General features: G+C 41.6%; 2 protein-coding genes across 2 annotated transcripts; both read left to right on the forward strand.

Moving 5' to 3' along the window:
- Positions 1-7,760: 7,760 nt before the first annotated feature.
- LOC138895663 (uncharacterized) lies at positions 7,761-8,249 on the forward strand. Its single transcript, XM_070180377.1, has one exon. The coding sequence runs from the start codon at positions 7,761-7,763 to the stop codon at positions 8,247-8,249; it is 489 nt and encodes a 162-aa protein (XP_070036478.1).
- Positions 8,250-12,571: 4,322 nt separating this feature from the next.
- Positions 12,572-14,154, forward strand: LOC138895664 (uncharacterized). Its single transcript, XM_070180378.1, has 3 exons — positions 12,572-12,756; positions 13,008-13,174; positions 14,000-14,154. Exons 1-3 carry the CDS (start codon positions 12,572-12,574, stop codon positions 14,152-14,154), a joined length of 507 nt encoding a protein of 168 aa, XP_070036479.1.
- Positions 14,155-15,759: the final 1,605 nt, after the last annotated feature.

Below are 15,759 nucleotides of genomic sequence, written 5' to 3' on the forward strand. Positions count from 1 at the left end.
GGATGAAATGTTGTGCTCAACCCAACCCGCGTACCCAACTCACGCTAAACTGCCCTCCAAAAGTGCGAGGTAAACTGCGTACCTCGATCAGAAATGATAGACATGGGCACACCGTGAAGACGGACGATCTCACGAATATAAATCTCTGCCAACCGCTCTGAGGAATAGGTAACTGCCACAGGAATAAAATTCGCTGACTTAGTCAGCCTGTCCACAATGACCCAAACTGCATCGAACTTCCTCTGAGTCCGTGAGAGTCCAACAACAAAGTCCATAGTGATACGCTCCCACTTCCACTCAAGAATATCTAACCTCTGAAGTAAACCACCAGGTCTCTGATACTCACACTTTACCTGCTGGCAATTTAGGCACCGAGCTACATAGGCAACTATGTCCTTTTTCATTCACCTCCACTAATAATGCTGCCTCAAGTCCTGATACATCTTGGCGGCGCCCGGATGAATAGAATACCGAGAACTGTGGGACTCCTCAAGGATCAACTCACGAAGTCTATCCACATTAGGCACACAAATACGACCTTGCATCTTCAAAACTCTGTCATCTCCAACAGTAACCTGCTTGGCACCACTGTGCCGCACTGTGTCTCTAAGGACAAGTAAATGAGGATCGTCATCCTGCCGATCTCTGATGCGCTCAAATAAAGAAGACTGATCAACTGTACAAGCTAGAATACGGCTGGGCTCAGAAATATCTAACCTCACGAACTGGTTGGCCAAGGCCTGAACATCCAATGCAAGCGCTCTCTCACCAACTGAAATATATGCAAGGCTACCCATAGTGACTGACTTTCTACTCAAAGCATCGGCCACCACATTGGCCTTCTCGAGATGATACAATATGGTGATATCATAGTTGTGAGCACCTAATTTTTGCCATAATATAAAATTACTCCTAAAAAATCCAAAAAATAGCTTTAAATTATTTTTCTATATTTTTACTTAGTTTGCTTTTTACGTATTCATATTTGATGCATTTTTAAGTTGCATTTTAAATCCTAAAGAAAATACAAAAATATTTTTAATTTTTACATTTTTTAGATTTTAAATGCATAATCAATTGCATTTGTAAAACACTAAAATACCAAAAAATACATTAGTAACTCTACATGCATTTTTAGGCTAGTTAATTAATTAGGTCATTAGTCAATTAATGAGTGAAATATATAAATAGTTTAGCCACACAAATTAGTTTTAATTAAAATTTGAGTCCATAGTGGCTAATTTTGCAAAACGTCTAATAAAGAAAGATGAGAAGGAAAGAAAGGGTTGTTGGTGCACATCTTTTAGAATGGGGCCAAGCAAATTCGGTGGCCCAGTTTCTCCACAAGCTTGCCCTAAATTCCCCCTTAATTACCCAATTCTTTTCTCATTTTTGGGGAGAAGAGGACAGCACAGGGAATGGACATACCCTCCCCTTTTCTTCACAACAGAGACATAGATGAATGGATCCCCAATTGGAAAAACCCTAGGATCCGCCGCCTCCTTTCCTCTATTTATCTGAAGAAAGAGACGAACTTCCCCTCCCCTTTCAACAAAACAGTCGCTGCCCTTCTCTTTCACTCTCTCTCACCTGCAGACTCCTCTCATAGAATCAGTCCTTCTTCACACACGCGCTCAAAGCACATTGCTAGCGTATGAAATCGACTTTGAAGTTCAGAAGCATTTATGAGATTTTGAATAAAAAGCTCACAGAACCGAGGGAGATTAGAGTTAAAAGCGATTTTTTGAAATTGCTCTTCTATTGCTATGTGTTATTCCACCTTTTTGGATTTTAAAGAGATGTCAGATTCAAATCGACGTTCGATTTCCGCTGCCGTTGCTATTGCCGGTTCGTTGTTGTTTCTGTTGTTGGAACTCATCGTCTATTGCAGACCCTAGCTTGTTGCATTCGGTTTATTTTCACCTGTATCTAGGTATGTTCATATTCTTTATTGCACTATATCGGATCATGAATGAAATTTTCTTTGTTTGTTTCTGCCCGATTCTATAAAACCAGTAGGCTTAATTATTGAATTTAACTTTGAACTTCTCTCTTTGTTTATCTCTGGTTCTAGTAGCATAATTCAAAATATTCGAGTATGATTTTGTTTAGTCGATGAACCTAACATCTGCCTGCTAAGGATTATTCACATAAAAGTGATGATTCGTGGTTTGAGCTACTATTGAGAATGACAGAGACGTGAATTTGACCACCAGTTGGTCAGAGTCATTTCTGAAGAAATCAATGTAGTATTTTAATTGCAGAATTATACAGTTTATTGGTTTTGTATCCTCTCATGTAATTAACAGATTCATATTTCAATGGCTAATTCATCTATGCACTCGAGTTGTTTAAGTATTTCCAGCGTTTCATTAAGAACATGATGAGTATATGATTAACTAAAAGTTGACGTTTGTGATTTTATTCAGATGTCGTTGGGATGGACTTTGTTTTTTTTTCTTTTTAAAATATTAATGGTTAAAATGAGTTCTTGTATTCCTGTAAGTTCTTATAGCTATCTATGAAAGTGTGTTTGGTTTATGCATATTATCTCTTTGTGGGAGTTGAATTTGTTAATGAATCAGTAGTTAAACATGCACATGTCATTCACCACGACTCCCATAATTCTCATGCCTCACAATAATTTTGAACTTAAGGAAATAAATGATTAAGCTATGAACATTCGTAGCTTTGCTTTAGGCGCGGTTAATAAATCATCACGGCTATGAATACGGTTCCCGTGGCATAGTCGTGATACATAATCCCCAATTCGAGTGTGTGTTTCACGTGACTCGACCATAACTTCAAATAATAATAAAAATTAACATGTTGTAAATCGCAGGTGCGTTTCACGTGGTGCGATTCACAATATGTACAAAAAACAAACGAGTGCGCGATATCACGGCTCGTTCCAGAAATAAATTCCATAAATATTAAAAGCGATATAAAAGCGGTAATGCACAAAAGTTTCTAAAACATGTAATAAATCAGATAATTAGGCCAATTATTAACAGTTGAGCGACCATGCTAAAACCACGGAACTCGAGAGTGCCTCACACCTTCTCCCGGGTTAACAAAATTTCTTACCCGGTTTTCTGTGTTCGCGGACCATAAATAGAGTCATATTTCATCGATTTGGAATTTTAAAATAAACCGGTGACTTGGGACACCATAAATTATCCCAAGTGGCGACTCTGAAATAAATAAATAATCCTATTTCGATTAATGTCACTTTAATTGGAAAAACTCCCTATCCCCTCGGAAAAAGGAGGTGTGACAGCTCTGGCGACTCTGCTGGGGACCGAACCCAGAATCTCTGGTTCAGGGTTCAGAATTCGAGCTTAGAATAACTGTTATACTTGGTTTTTGTCTATTATCTGATTTTTATGTGTTTGAGCCTAATGTGCTAAATGCCGCTTTTTACCGCTTTGATATTGTTTGAACTGTATATAAACTGCTACGAAACCCTCCTTCTCTCTGAGTCTTCTAAATCTTCTGGTGAGCGTGCGCTTCACGTTGCTTCTTTTATATTAGAGTCATATCCTAATTTTAGAATGAGGTTCGGACAAGTTGCAAAGCCGATGAAGTTTCTGTATTCCCGGTACGCTGCCCTCCCGGCTCGAGTTTTCCGCTCGGGTAAGCCAGGTCTAGAACAATACACCCAGGATTTAAAACTTAGAATAACACAGCCTCATGCCGGATCCCTAGTAGGTACGTTTGCTTGCATCACGTGCATTTGACTTAGGGGACTCAACACAGGGGTTGGGTCCGTCTAGGATAAGTGCACCCGAAAATCAAAAGACCATCCTGATGCATTCTTTACGTGCTACTTGTGCATTAATTTGCTTGGCTTGTATGTTGACCGGCTTCTAGAGTAAGGAAAGAAAATTAAGAAAAAAATAAAAAGAAAAACCAAGAGTGAGGTAGGATAGAAAAATGCCCGGTTTTGATAATCCGGATATTCAAAAATCCCGTTACTCTGCCAAAGTTTCAAAAAAAAAATTATTTCAAAACAAATAATATCTTTCTGTGCATCTAGATGGACCGAACTACGCGGGTTTGATTCTCACCGGATGTGAGATACGTAGGCAACCGTCATCGGGTCCGGCCCCGTTTTTGCAAAAATAACCAGAAAATATGAAAATGCGTCATTTTGTCATAAATAAATTTAGAGGATGTCACTTTCGGTCCAAATAGCCAGAAACGTCCTGACGAGACGCAGGAAGTTTGTTTTACCAGAATAGCCATCTATGGCTCTTTTCCTAATTTTGGCCACTTAGCAAGCACAACTTTAAAATCTTCATTTCTGAAGGGCTGAAGGGCCGTATTTACAAAGGTGGCCTTGAGTTGTTTGAGTTTTATTTTGCACAAATAATCTTTCTTTTGGGGTCAAAAATAAAAAAAAATAAAAAAAAATTAAAAATCACTTGTTTTTAACCAGTCGCCTTAAATAAAAATGTGCAGGATGAGCACTGTTGAAAATATACCTTTTCGAGTCGTAGACGAGATTCCACAAGGACTCCATATGTGGTAGAATGACCTGGGGGAGGTCAGCAAGCGTTCTGTGACAAAGGCTTTAGGTGGGGTCACTGGTCTTCTGGAAATTAAACCAAGGGTTGATATAATCGAAGCTTTGATACCGTTTTGGGACCCGGCACACAATGTTTTCCACTTCTCTGATTTCGAGTTGACCCCTACACTAGAGGAGATAGCAGGTTATGCTGGTTTCGAAGGGAAGTTAAGGTATCAATATCCAGTAGCACCAAGAACTGTAGCCCCTCATAAGTTTTTGGACCTCCTCAGTATTAGCCGGCAGGTTAAAGATGAAATTTAGCCGGAGTATTCTGCACATTCCGTTTCTTATACAGCCGGTATGGGGACCCCCACGGATTTGAGGCTTCGGACACTGATTTGAATCATCAGGGAAATAAAGACAAATGGGAAGCACGCAGGGGTTTGGCCTTTGTGGTGGTATTTTTAGGCACTCTGATATGCCCAAGGAGTGACAGACATATAGAATTGGGGCTCACAGGAGTGGCCGACTTTATGGTCAAAAAGGCCAATGGCACTATCATACCGATGATTCTTGTAGAAATTTACCGAGCTTTAACCGCTTGTCGAGCCGGGACAAAGTTTTTCGAGGGTTGCAACTTGCTTTTACAAATGTGGTTAGTATAACATCTTTGTCATCGCCCAGGTTACATGAACTACGGTCTGACCGGACTCAATTGCATCGAAGAATATGAAAACCGAGTAAACGGTCATGAGTTGCTAGAAGGTACTGAGGCATGGTTCGCATATTTGGGTTCTTTAAACTCAAATCAAATTGAGTGGACTTTCGACTGGCTCCCAGTCGATGAAGTTATTTACATGTCCGCCGGAGCGTGCTTACTTTTATTAATGGGTCTTCGGAGTATTCAGCCATATACCCCACATCGGGTCCTACGCCAACTGGGCAGATACCAAACAGTCCCCTATGACGAAGATTTGAGTCCACAAGTTATTGAACTATGCCCAAAAGCCACATTTCCAGAAGAAAGGGTTCATCAGATTTGGCACCAATGTAGGTTCTTGGAACCACAGACTCAAGTACGAGATTTGTCCATGGGTGAAGTAGGATCCAACTACACCATATGGTATGGTAAAAGAAGTCGGGTTGATCAAGAGCCAGAACAGCCCGCCAAAAGGCTCCATGTCCAATAATTCACCGATGGAGCACGAGAGCAATGGGTTTGGTTAGCTAAAGAAAAGGAATACCGGACTACTATAAACAAACTAGAAGAACAAATTGAAAAAATCAAATTTGATAGTAGTTTGCAGGCAGCTGAAGATGAAGGGGAAAAGAAGAGGTTGGCTAGGGAAAATGAAGCCCTTCGAGCCCAAATCCAGAGAATGAAAATAGCCTCCGAGACACCGGTAAGAAGTGAGAGAGATGAGAAAATTATAACCAACCTAAGGCAGAAAGTGCATGATTATGGTTTTGACTTGACAAAGGCCGAAAAGGACTTATTACATGCTCAAGCAAAGTTGTCCAAAAGTGCAGAAAAACATGCTAGATTAGCCCACCAGTTGAAGCAGAAATATGACAAAGAAGTAGCAATTTTACAGAAAAAGCTGGTTGCCCTGGAAAATGAAATGGTCAAGCAAATAAAGAATTTCAAGACAGAAAGAGAGCATTGCTATGCATTGATTTACCAACTACAAGAAATCCTGCAACAGTTACAAGACCAAAACAACACAGATATACAAGTGTTAGAGGCTCGGGCCTAGCAGATTGGACGTTTGCTTCAAGAAAAGGGTGTCATCAGAATGAGGATTAAAGAGATAGCTGATTATGTTGTAATAAAATGCCATGAATGTGAAGACATGGCCAAGTCTATGTTTTTTGCTTCTGTAATGACATTCGTTCGACAGGTGATGGTTGACCTAGACCACCTTCAAGAAGATATTGCCCATAGGCCTGTGCGGAGACCAGCTGATGTCCCGCAAGCCCCCGGAGTACCAGTGGAGGCTCTTATGTACTTTTGATTTTTTTTTTAGTTAGTTTTTGAGTCTGTATTTTACTTTCCTCGAGTTTTGTTCATCCTTATCAAGGTTGCTTATTGCTTTATTTCGAGTATGTAGATTTTTCTTTTGTAGTCATCACTACTTCTAAGTCCTTGTAATAGAAAATCCAATAGATGTCTTTTATTAATGAAATATTAAAAAAAAAATCATTTCGCATTTATTTCCTTGAACTACGTAATGATCTGATTCATGTGGCGTCATGATACGTAGGCAATCCCCATAGGATTCGATCATAGTCTTAAAAGAAAATAAAGAAAAGAAAACAAAAAAAAAAGAGGAAAATAAAAAAAAGGAGGGAAGAAAGAAAAGAGGGGCCAAACAAAAGAAAAAAAGAATGAGAATTAAAAGAGCGAAATACAGCAAAAGGAGAGAGGAAAAATCAGGATTCAAAATTTGGGAAAAGAGCCGGGATGAAGCACATAAGCCGTCGCAAAGCATTTAGAAACGTTTAACTGCTCAGGTGCATTGCATCCCCAATATGTGATTCGCTATCTGTTAAATGTTTCAAAACTGACCAAGTTATTGTGTGTGCATAGCTAGACAGGTTCTGTTTAGGTTGTTAGTTTGTTGGCATCCTGGCAAGTCACCCCTATAATACCAGATCAAAGTGCAAGGCAGTCATGACTAGCAAAGAGTCGGACACGGGTGTTGTTGACCCACCGAGGGAGATTGTAGAATCAGAGTCTGAATTGAAAGAGGAGGTCCACAGGTTGAAGCATCAAATGGCTGAAATGTATCAAGCCTGGATCAGGGGGCATCCTCCACCTTCATTTCCCGCTAACTACACAAAAAATCCCGTTTTTAACCCACCACTAGCACAAGCCCAGAATCCCACTACTGTTGATCTTTCCCCTCAGCATGCACCGGGTTTTACCCCTTTCCACCACTACCCCGGCACCTCGTCCCAAACTTTCCATGCTCCACCAGCCAAAACAACCGCATACCCAGCTCCAACATCTACTCCTATTTTCGTAGCCCCTCCGCGAGCTACCCTCCACTGATCTTCTAGTGAACCCGCATTCCAAGCTCCAGATACCCAATATTATGCTCCGGAACCAACTTTCAAAGTCACGGATCCTTATTCCTACACCCCTCACTTTGAACCTCCTGTTGAAACTGAGAAACCATCCCGGAACGTGGAGCAGGATGAGATATTCAGGAAAGTGAAGAGTCTAGAGCAATCTTTGAAGAACATGCAAGGGATAGGAAGCCAAGTAAGTGTGGCTTACAAGGATTTATGCCTATTCCCTGATGTCCAACTGCCCGCTGGGTTCAAGATGCCCAAGTTTGACCTGTACGATGGACATGGAGATCACGTGGCCTATTTGAGAGGCTTTTGCAGCAAGATGAGAGGCGCTGGTGGGAAAGATGAATTATTAATGGCATATTTCAGTCAGAGTTTGAGTGGGGCGGCTTTAGAATGGTACACCCGCCAAGACGCTAGCAGGTGGTACACATGGGACGACTTGGCTCAGGCCTTTGCTCGGCACTTTCAGTACAATATAGACATTGTCCCGGATCGCCTATCTTTGACCAAGGTAGAGAAGAAGCCCAGTGAGAACTTTAGGGAATATGGTTTCAGATGGAGAGAACAAGCTGCACGGGTCAATCCTCCAATGGAAGAAGATGAGATGGTCGAGTACTTTCTTCAAGCCTTAGAACCTACTTACTTTGGCCATTAGATCTAGGCCATAGGAAAGTCCTTCAACGATGTGGTAAAGATGGGAGGAATGGCGGAAGAGGGACTCAAGTCAAGTAAGATCTATTCCTCCATAAAAGCAACCACACAGGCAATTCAAAGTGGCACCGGAAGCCTATTAGGCAAAAAGAAGAAAGATGATGTCGCTATGTTTGTCACTGGATCAGGGCGTGGCCCAAGGGGTTTGCCTCACCAGTACACCCAACCTCGCCCCCAACCTCAAGCCTACACCCAAGCTCCATATAATCCATCCCAACATTATTTTCCACCTCAAGACCCTCAATATTCAGTCAGACCACCCCCAATACCATGTTCACCATGCACAGTCATATGCGCAACCCCCTCCTTACCCGCAATGGCGTGCTCCAACTCCACAAAATCCTTACCCACCCCCACAACCATATCAAAACACTACTGATCCAAGCTTTCGATCAAGGTCGGATTATAGAAAAGAGAGGCAGCAGCGGAAAGAAACCTTTACCCCCCTTGGAGAGTCATATACCAGTTTGTTTCAAAGGTTGAGGCAGTTGGACGTTTTAAGGACGATTGAGCCAAAGACACCAAATCCACCTCCAAGGAACCTTGATTATTCCCTCAGATGTGCATATTGTTCTGATGCCCAGGGCACGACACAGAGAAGTGTTGGCATTTAAAGAGGGGGATCCAAGAGCTTATTGATACAAATCAAATTGTGGTCCAGAACCCGGAGGCACCAAACATCAACCAAAATCCTTTGCCGGCCCATGTAGAGACACATATGATTGAGATAGTTCATAAGGATGGGGAGCCCAAGAATTCTTCCAAGTCTATCATGATGATCCGGGCTAGCAAAAGTAATCCAGTTAAAGCTCCAGATTCTGCAAAAGCAATGCCCTTGACAGTTGAAGGGGTGTCGGAGAAGCTAAGCACGCTCAACGTGAAGCCATCTGTATTGGTTGTGAAAGGGCCTCCGATTGATGTTGAAGCAAACCAGGAAAAGCAAAAAGTGATCGTACCAGGGGTCTCGGGCAAGCCTGTCATAATCGTGGAAGGGCTCGTATTACCCCCATTATTATTAAGCCAGTGACCCAATTACCAATGGTTGACACAAAAGCCGTCTCGTGGAATTACAAACAGGTGATAGTAGCATGTAAAAGGAAAGAAGTAGAGGAAGAAGCCAATGAAATCGGAGGACTGACTCGTTCTGGGAGATGTTTTACCCCAGAAGAACTGAGGAAAGCCAATCCATTCAAGGATGGCCACATCCTAGTAAAGAAGCCGATCACCGAAGAAGAGGCTAAAGTGTTCCTGAAAAAGATGAAAATGCAAGACTATTCCATTGTAGAGCAGCTAAGGAAAACACTAGCTCAGATCTCTCTTTTGTCTTTGCTGATACATTCAGATGAACACCGCAAAGCCCTAATGAAGATTTTAAATGAGGCCCATGTTCCTGATAAGATCACGGTAAACCACTTGGAAAAGATTGCTAATAAGATTTTCGAAACAAACAGGATCACTTTCTCAGATGATGAACTTCCTATAGAGGGTACGGAGCACAACCGAGCTCTTTATCTCACAGTAAAGTGCAAGGATTCTGCTGTCTCAAGGGTATTGGTTGATAACGGTTCTAGTGTAAATATCTGCCCTCTGTCCACTTTGCAAAAGTTGAAGATCGGCACTGAAAGGATCCACATGAACAATGTATGTGTTCGAGGCTTTGATGGAGGAGGGAAAGATTTTGTCGGTGATATAATGCTCGAATTGTCAATAGGGTCAGTTGAGTTCACTATGGAGTTCCAAGTGCTAGATGTGGCTGTCTCCTACAACTTGTTGTTGGGCAGGCCATGAATACATGCTGCCAAGGCAATCCCGTCTTCTCTACATCAAATGGTAAAGTTCGAATGGGACATGCAGGAAATAGTTGTGCACGGTGATGAGAACGTATTTGCTTACAATGACACAATTGTTCCATTTATTGAAGTTGAAGATGATAAAGGGCCTTGGGTGTACCAAACATTTGAAACAGTGTCTGTCGAGAAGATTCCTGAAGGAGAATGCATTCCAGGTCCAAATCTACCCTCCGCGTCCGTCATTGTAGCAAATGAAATGTTGAAGAATGGTTTCGTGCCGGGCAAAGGCTTGGGTTCGTCTCTGCAGGGTATTGCACATCCGGTGTGTCAGCGTGAAAGTTTCGGTACATTTGGTTTGGGATTCACACTCACAGGGAAGGACATGAAAAAGGCTAAAAATTTGAAAAGAAAGGCATGGTCACTTCCTAAGCCTGTTCCACATATCTCCAAGTCTTTTGTCAAGCCAGGGGTCGCAAAACGCCCAATATCAGCGGTCCCAAACCTGTGGTCGACTTTGATGAAGAGCTGATCAAGAGGTTCCAGAGTTTGTTTGATGAGGTTAACATGGTGGAAATCGGGGAAGGTTCCAGTAATGCCGATGTGCAGCTCGTTGGGCAAAGTGTGAGGCTTAGCAATTGGAAAGCTACTCCTCTCCCCACCCGGAAGGAGTTTTGGTAGTTTGCTTTGTTTTCCTTTCTGTTATCTGGGTTATTCCAGGGTTGTAATCCAGATTTTTTATTTTTTGCTTGTTTTGATGTACAAACCCTTCTATCCTTTAGTTTCAATGAAATACAATTTCCTGTTTTCCATTATTCCTGATAGCGTTTCATTTTTGTTTTGTTTCTTTTTTCTGTACAATTCTTTTTATGCTGGTTTCAATGACATGACATGCATGAGGAATTTTTAGCCAAATCTTAAAAGCTAATCTAATTCCGAAACAACAATCCAAGAAGTAGAGTGTGATGATGAAACAGAATATGATGAAGAAGCAGCATTTCAGGAAATCAGTAGAGAACTAAATCACTTTGAAGAAAAACCCAAGCCTAATTTGAATGAAACAGAAGTAATCAATTTAGGAGATCAAGATAATATCAGGGAAACCAAGATAAGTGTGCATCTGGAACCACAAATCAAGGAAGAAATAATCAAAGCAATGTTTGAATATAAAGATGTTTTTGCATGGTCGTATGACGACATGCCGGGTTTGAGCACTGATTTGGTAGTTCATAAATTGCCAACTGATCCGGCATTCCCTCCAGTCAAGCAAAAGTTAAGGAAGTTCAAGACTGACATGAGTGTGAAGATCAAAGAAGAAATCACAAAGCAGCTTGACGCAAAGGTCATTCGAGTCACTCGATATCCCACTTGGTTAGCTAATGCCGTGCCAGTACCAAAGAAGGATGGTAAGACCAGGGTCTGTGTCGATTATCGTGATCTCAATAAGGCAAGTCCAAAAGATAACTTTCCATTGCCGAACATCCATATTCTGATCGACAATTGTGCCAAGCATGAGATTGGGTCTTTTGTGGATTGCTACGCAGGATATCACCAGATCCTGATGGATGAGGAAGATGCAGAAAAGACAGCATTCATCATACCATGGGGGACATACTGCTACCGGGTAATGTAATTTGGTTTGAAGAATACTGGGGCAACTTATATGAGGGCAATGACTACCATATTTCATGACATGATACACAAGGAAATTTAGGTTTATGTAGATGATGTGATCATAAAGTCAAAGAAGCAGTCCGACCATGTTGGAGACTTGAGAAAGTTCTTCCAAAGGCTCCACAGGTACAACCTCAAGCTCAATCCGGCAAAATGTGCATTTGGTGTCCCGTCCGGGAAACTGTTGGGACTCATAGTCAGTCAACGCGGTATTGAGTTGGACCCATCAAATATCAAAGCCATCCAAGAATTAACACCGCCAAAGAACAAAACCGAGGTAATGAGCCTTCTCGGAAGGTTAAACTACATCAGTAGGTTTATTGCTCAACTCACGACAACTTGTGAGCCTATCTTTAAGTTGCTGAAGAAGAATGCTGCGGTTAAGTGGACTGATGAGTGTCAGGAAGCATTTGATAAGATCAAGAGTTACCTGTCAAACCCACCTGTGCTGGTCCCGCCAGAACCTGGGAGACCTTTAATTCTCTATTTGATGGTATTGGATAATTCTTTCGGTTGTGTGTTGGGTCAACACGACATCACGGGCAAGAAAGAGTGAACCATTTATTATCTCAGCAAGAAGTTCACTCCTTATGAAGTTAAGTATACTCTTCTTGAAAGGACATGTTGCGCCCTGACTTGGGTGGCACAAAAGTTGAAGCATTATTTGTCATCCTACACTACTTACCTCATTTCTCGCATGGATCCTCTAAAGTATATCTTTCAGAAGCCTATGCCCACAGGAAGATTGGCAAAGTGGCAGATTTTACTCACAGAGTTTGACATCATCTATGTGACTCGGACCGCGATGAAAGCCCAAGCCCTGGCCAATCACTTGGCCGAGAATCTGGTGGATGAAGAATATGAGCCACTGAAGACTTATTTTCCTGATGAAGAAGTGATGTATGTTGACGAGATTGATCATGATGAAAAGCCAGGTTGGAAACTCTTCTTTGATAGAGCTGCTAATATGAAAGGTGTCGGAATAGGGCTGTACTCATTTCTGAAACAAGGCATCACTACCCCGTAACAGCTCAACTTTGATTTTATTGCACTAACAACATGGCTGAATATGAGGCATGCATTCTAGGTTTGAGTCTAGCTATAGACATGGGAGTTCAAGAAATATTGGTTTTGGGAGATTCAAATTTGTTGGTTCACCAGATTCAGGGAGAATGGGAGACTCGGGATTTGAAGCTCATACCGTATCGACAATGTTTGCATGATCTTTGTCAACGATTTAGGTCGGTAGAATTCAGGCATATTCCCAGGATTCATAATGAGATTGCCGACGCCTTGGCTACTCTGGCGTCAATGTTACACCATCCGGATAAGACTTATGTCGACCCTCTACATATCCAAATCCGTGATCAGCATGCCTATTGCAATGTGGTTGAGGAGGAACCTGATGGTGAGTCTTGGTTCCATGATGTCAAGGAATACATCAAATCGGGGGTATATCCGGTACATGCCACTTGTGATCAAAAGAGAACCATTCGACGTCTGGCTAGTGGATTTTTCTTAAGTGGGGGAATATTGTACAAGAGAACTCCAGATCTAGGATTACTAAGGTGCCTAGATGCTAAACAAGCTTCGACTATCATGGCCGAAGTGCATTCCGGAGTTTGCGGGCCGCATATGAGTGGGTATGTCTTGGCAAAGAAGATTCTTCGAGCAGGTTATTATTGGCTCACCATGGAACGGGATTGCATCAGCTTCGTTTACAAATGTCATCAATGCCAGGTGCATGGTGATTTGATTCATTCCCCGCCATCTGAGTTGCACACAATGTCTGCACCTTGGCCCTTCGTTGTTTGGGGCATGGATGTCATTGGACCAATTGAGCCGGCAGTGTCAAACAGGCATAGGTTTATTCTGGTGGCCATTGATTACTTTACCAAGTGGGTCGAAGCTGTAACTTTCAAGTCCGTGACCAAGAAGGCGGTGGTAGATTTTGTTCATTCAAACATCATTTGCCAGTTCGGAATTCCCAAGGTAATCATCACAGATAATGCTGCTAACCTCAACAGTCATTTGATGAAAGAGGTATGCCAACAGTTCAAGATTATGCATCGAAACTCCACTCCGTATCGTCCTAAGGCAAACAGAGCTGTTGAGGCTGCTAACAAGAACATAAAGAAGATACTTTGTAAGATGGTGCAAGGTTCCAGGCAATGGCATGAAAAGTTACCTTTTGCTTTACTGGGTTATCGCACTACTGTTCGCACTTCAATAGGTGCAACTCCCTATTTGCTGGTATATGGAACTGAGGCAGTTATACCTACAGAAGTTGAGATTCCATCCTTGTGGATTGTTGCCGAAGCTGAAATTGATGATGATGAGTGGGTCAAGACCCGGCTAGAGCAATTGAGTTTGATTGATGAAAAATGATTGGCAGCAGTATGTCACGGTCAATTATATCAGAAAAGAATGGCAAGAGCATACAACAAGAAGGTGCGTCCCCGGAAATTTGAGGTGGGTCAGCTGGTGTTGAAACGCATCCTTCCACATCAGGCTGAAGCTAAAGGCAAGTTCGCCCCAAACTGGCAGGGCCCCTTCATTGTGACAAAGGTGTTGCCCAATGGTGCTTTGTATTTAACAGACATAGAAGGTAAATGTGTGGATATGGCTATCAATTCTGATGCAGTCAAGAGATATTATGTATGATTTCTTTGCTTATCTTCAATCGCATTTTGTACTAGGCATGTTCAAAGTTGGAATGACGAAGGCATTTTATTCTGCTATCCCAAACACTTTTATCATTTGTTACCCCTTTTTTGAGCCTTATTTATTTTCTTTCATACCCCTCTTTTGAAATCAGAAGTAGAGTTAGAAATATAAAAGAAAAGAAAAAAAAAGAAAAAGGGAAAGATAAAAGCAAAAGAAAAAAAAAGAGAAGGAAAAGAGAAAAGCAAAAGAAAGAAAAGAGAAAAGAAAGGAGAAAAAGAAAAAGAAAAGCAAAAACAAAACAACTTTTACTAGTTTGAACTACGTTCAACCTGATTCTTTTAAGGATACGTAGGCAGCCTTACACGGTTCGGTCCCATCAAAATAAAAATCCAAAATTCCCCAGATTCGAAGAAACTGGGGCAGAAGTTTTAGTTTTGTAAAAAAATCTGATTCCAAAAGTTGTAATTTTGAACCCCCTTCATCTTTAATTATTTTGAGCCTGCATGCCACCCTTTCTTTCTAACCCTATCCAAAACCTATACTACAGTCCAAAGAAAGACCTTCTGATCAACTTTGAGGATGTCAAGTCAAGTGAGATGGAGATATTATTTACATCATGGGTAGCACCTTTGTTCATGGGCACAAAGAAAAGTGAATAAATGAGAGAGTCTTATTGGTGAAAACTCTCACGGGCACCATAGGGCGATGGTGAGTCAAGAGAAAATTCAAATGAGAGAGTCTTATTGGTGAAAACCCTCACGGGCACCATAGGGGGATGGTGAGTCGAGAGAAAGTTTAAATGAGAGAGTCTTATTGGTGAAAACCCTTATGGGCACTGTAAGGCGACAATGAGTTGAGAGAGGAGCAAATGAGAGAGGTTTGCTGGTGAAAACCCCTCGGGGCATTACAAGCCGAATGAGGTTCATGACTTTACAGAGAAATTGAATTATGGGAAAACCCAGTTTTGAAGTATGAAGACATGGCATGAACTGAAATGTGATTAGTTGGATGGATTAGGCTGATCAGTCCGAAATGCATGTCATGATCATTGGAGCCAGTTGCTTCATTCAGATAAGTCTCTTTTCCATTTTTCTCCAAATAGTCATCTCCGTTTTTTTCTTTTTTTATTCCTAATTCTCGAAGTCACTTCACTTCGTTTCTTTTGGGTCTATTTTTCTAAGTCTTTGTCAAATTAGTCTTTTGTTAAGCAAGCAAAGGACTTCAAAGCTCATTACCAGCTTTGTATTTTCACCAAGCAAAATTCGGCCAGGCACATCACAAGGGACAAGATTTAGAATGAGCAATGCAGTGGTAACTGAAGTTCGG

This window comes from Nicotiana tomentosiformis, chromosome 7 (assembly GCF_000390325.3).
Source record: "Nicotiana tomentosiformis chromosome 7, ASM39032v3, whole genome shotgun sequence".
NCBI classification, from domain to species: Eukaryota; Viridiplantae; Streptophyta; class Magnoliopsida; order Solanales; family Solanaceae; genus Nicotiana; species Nicotiana tomentosiformis.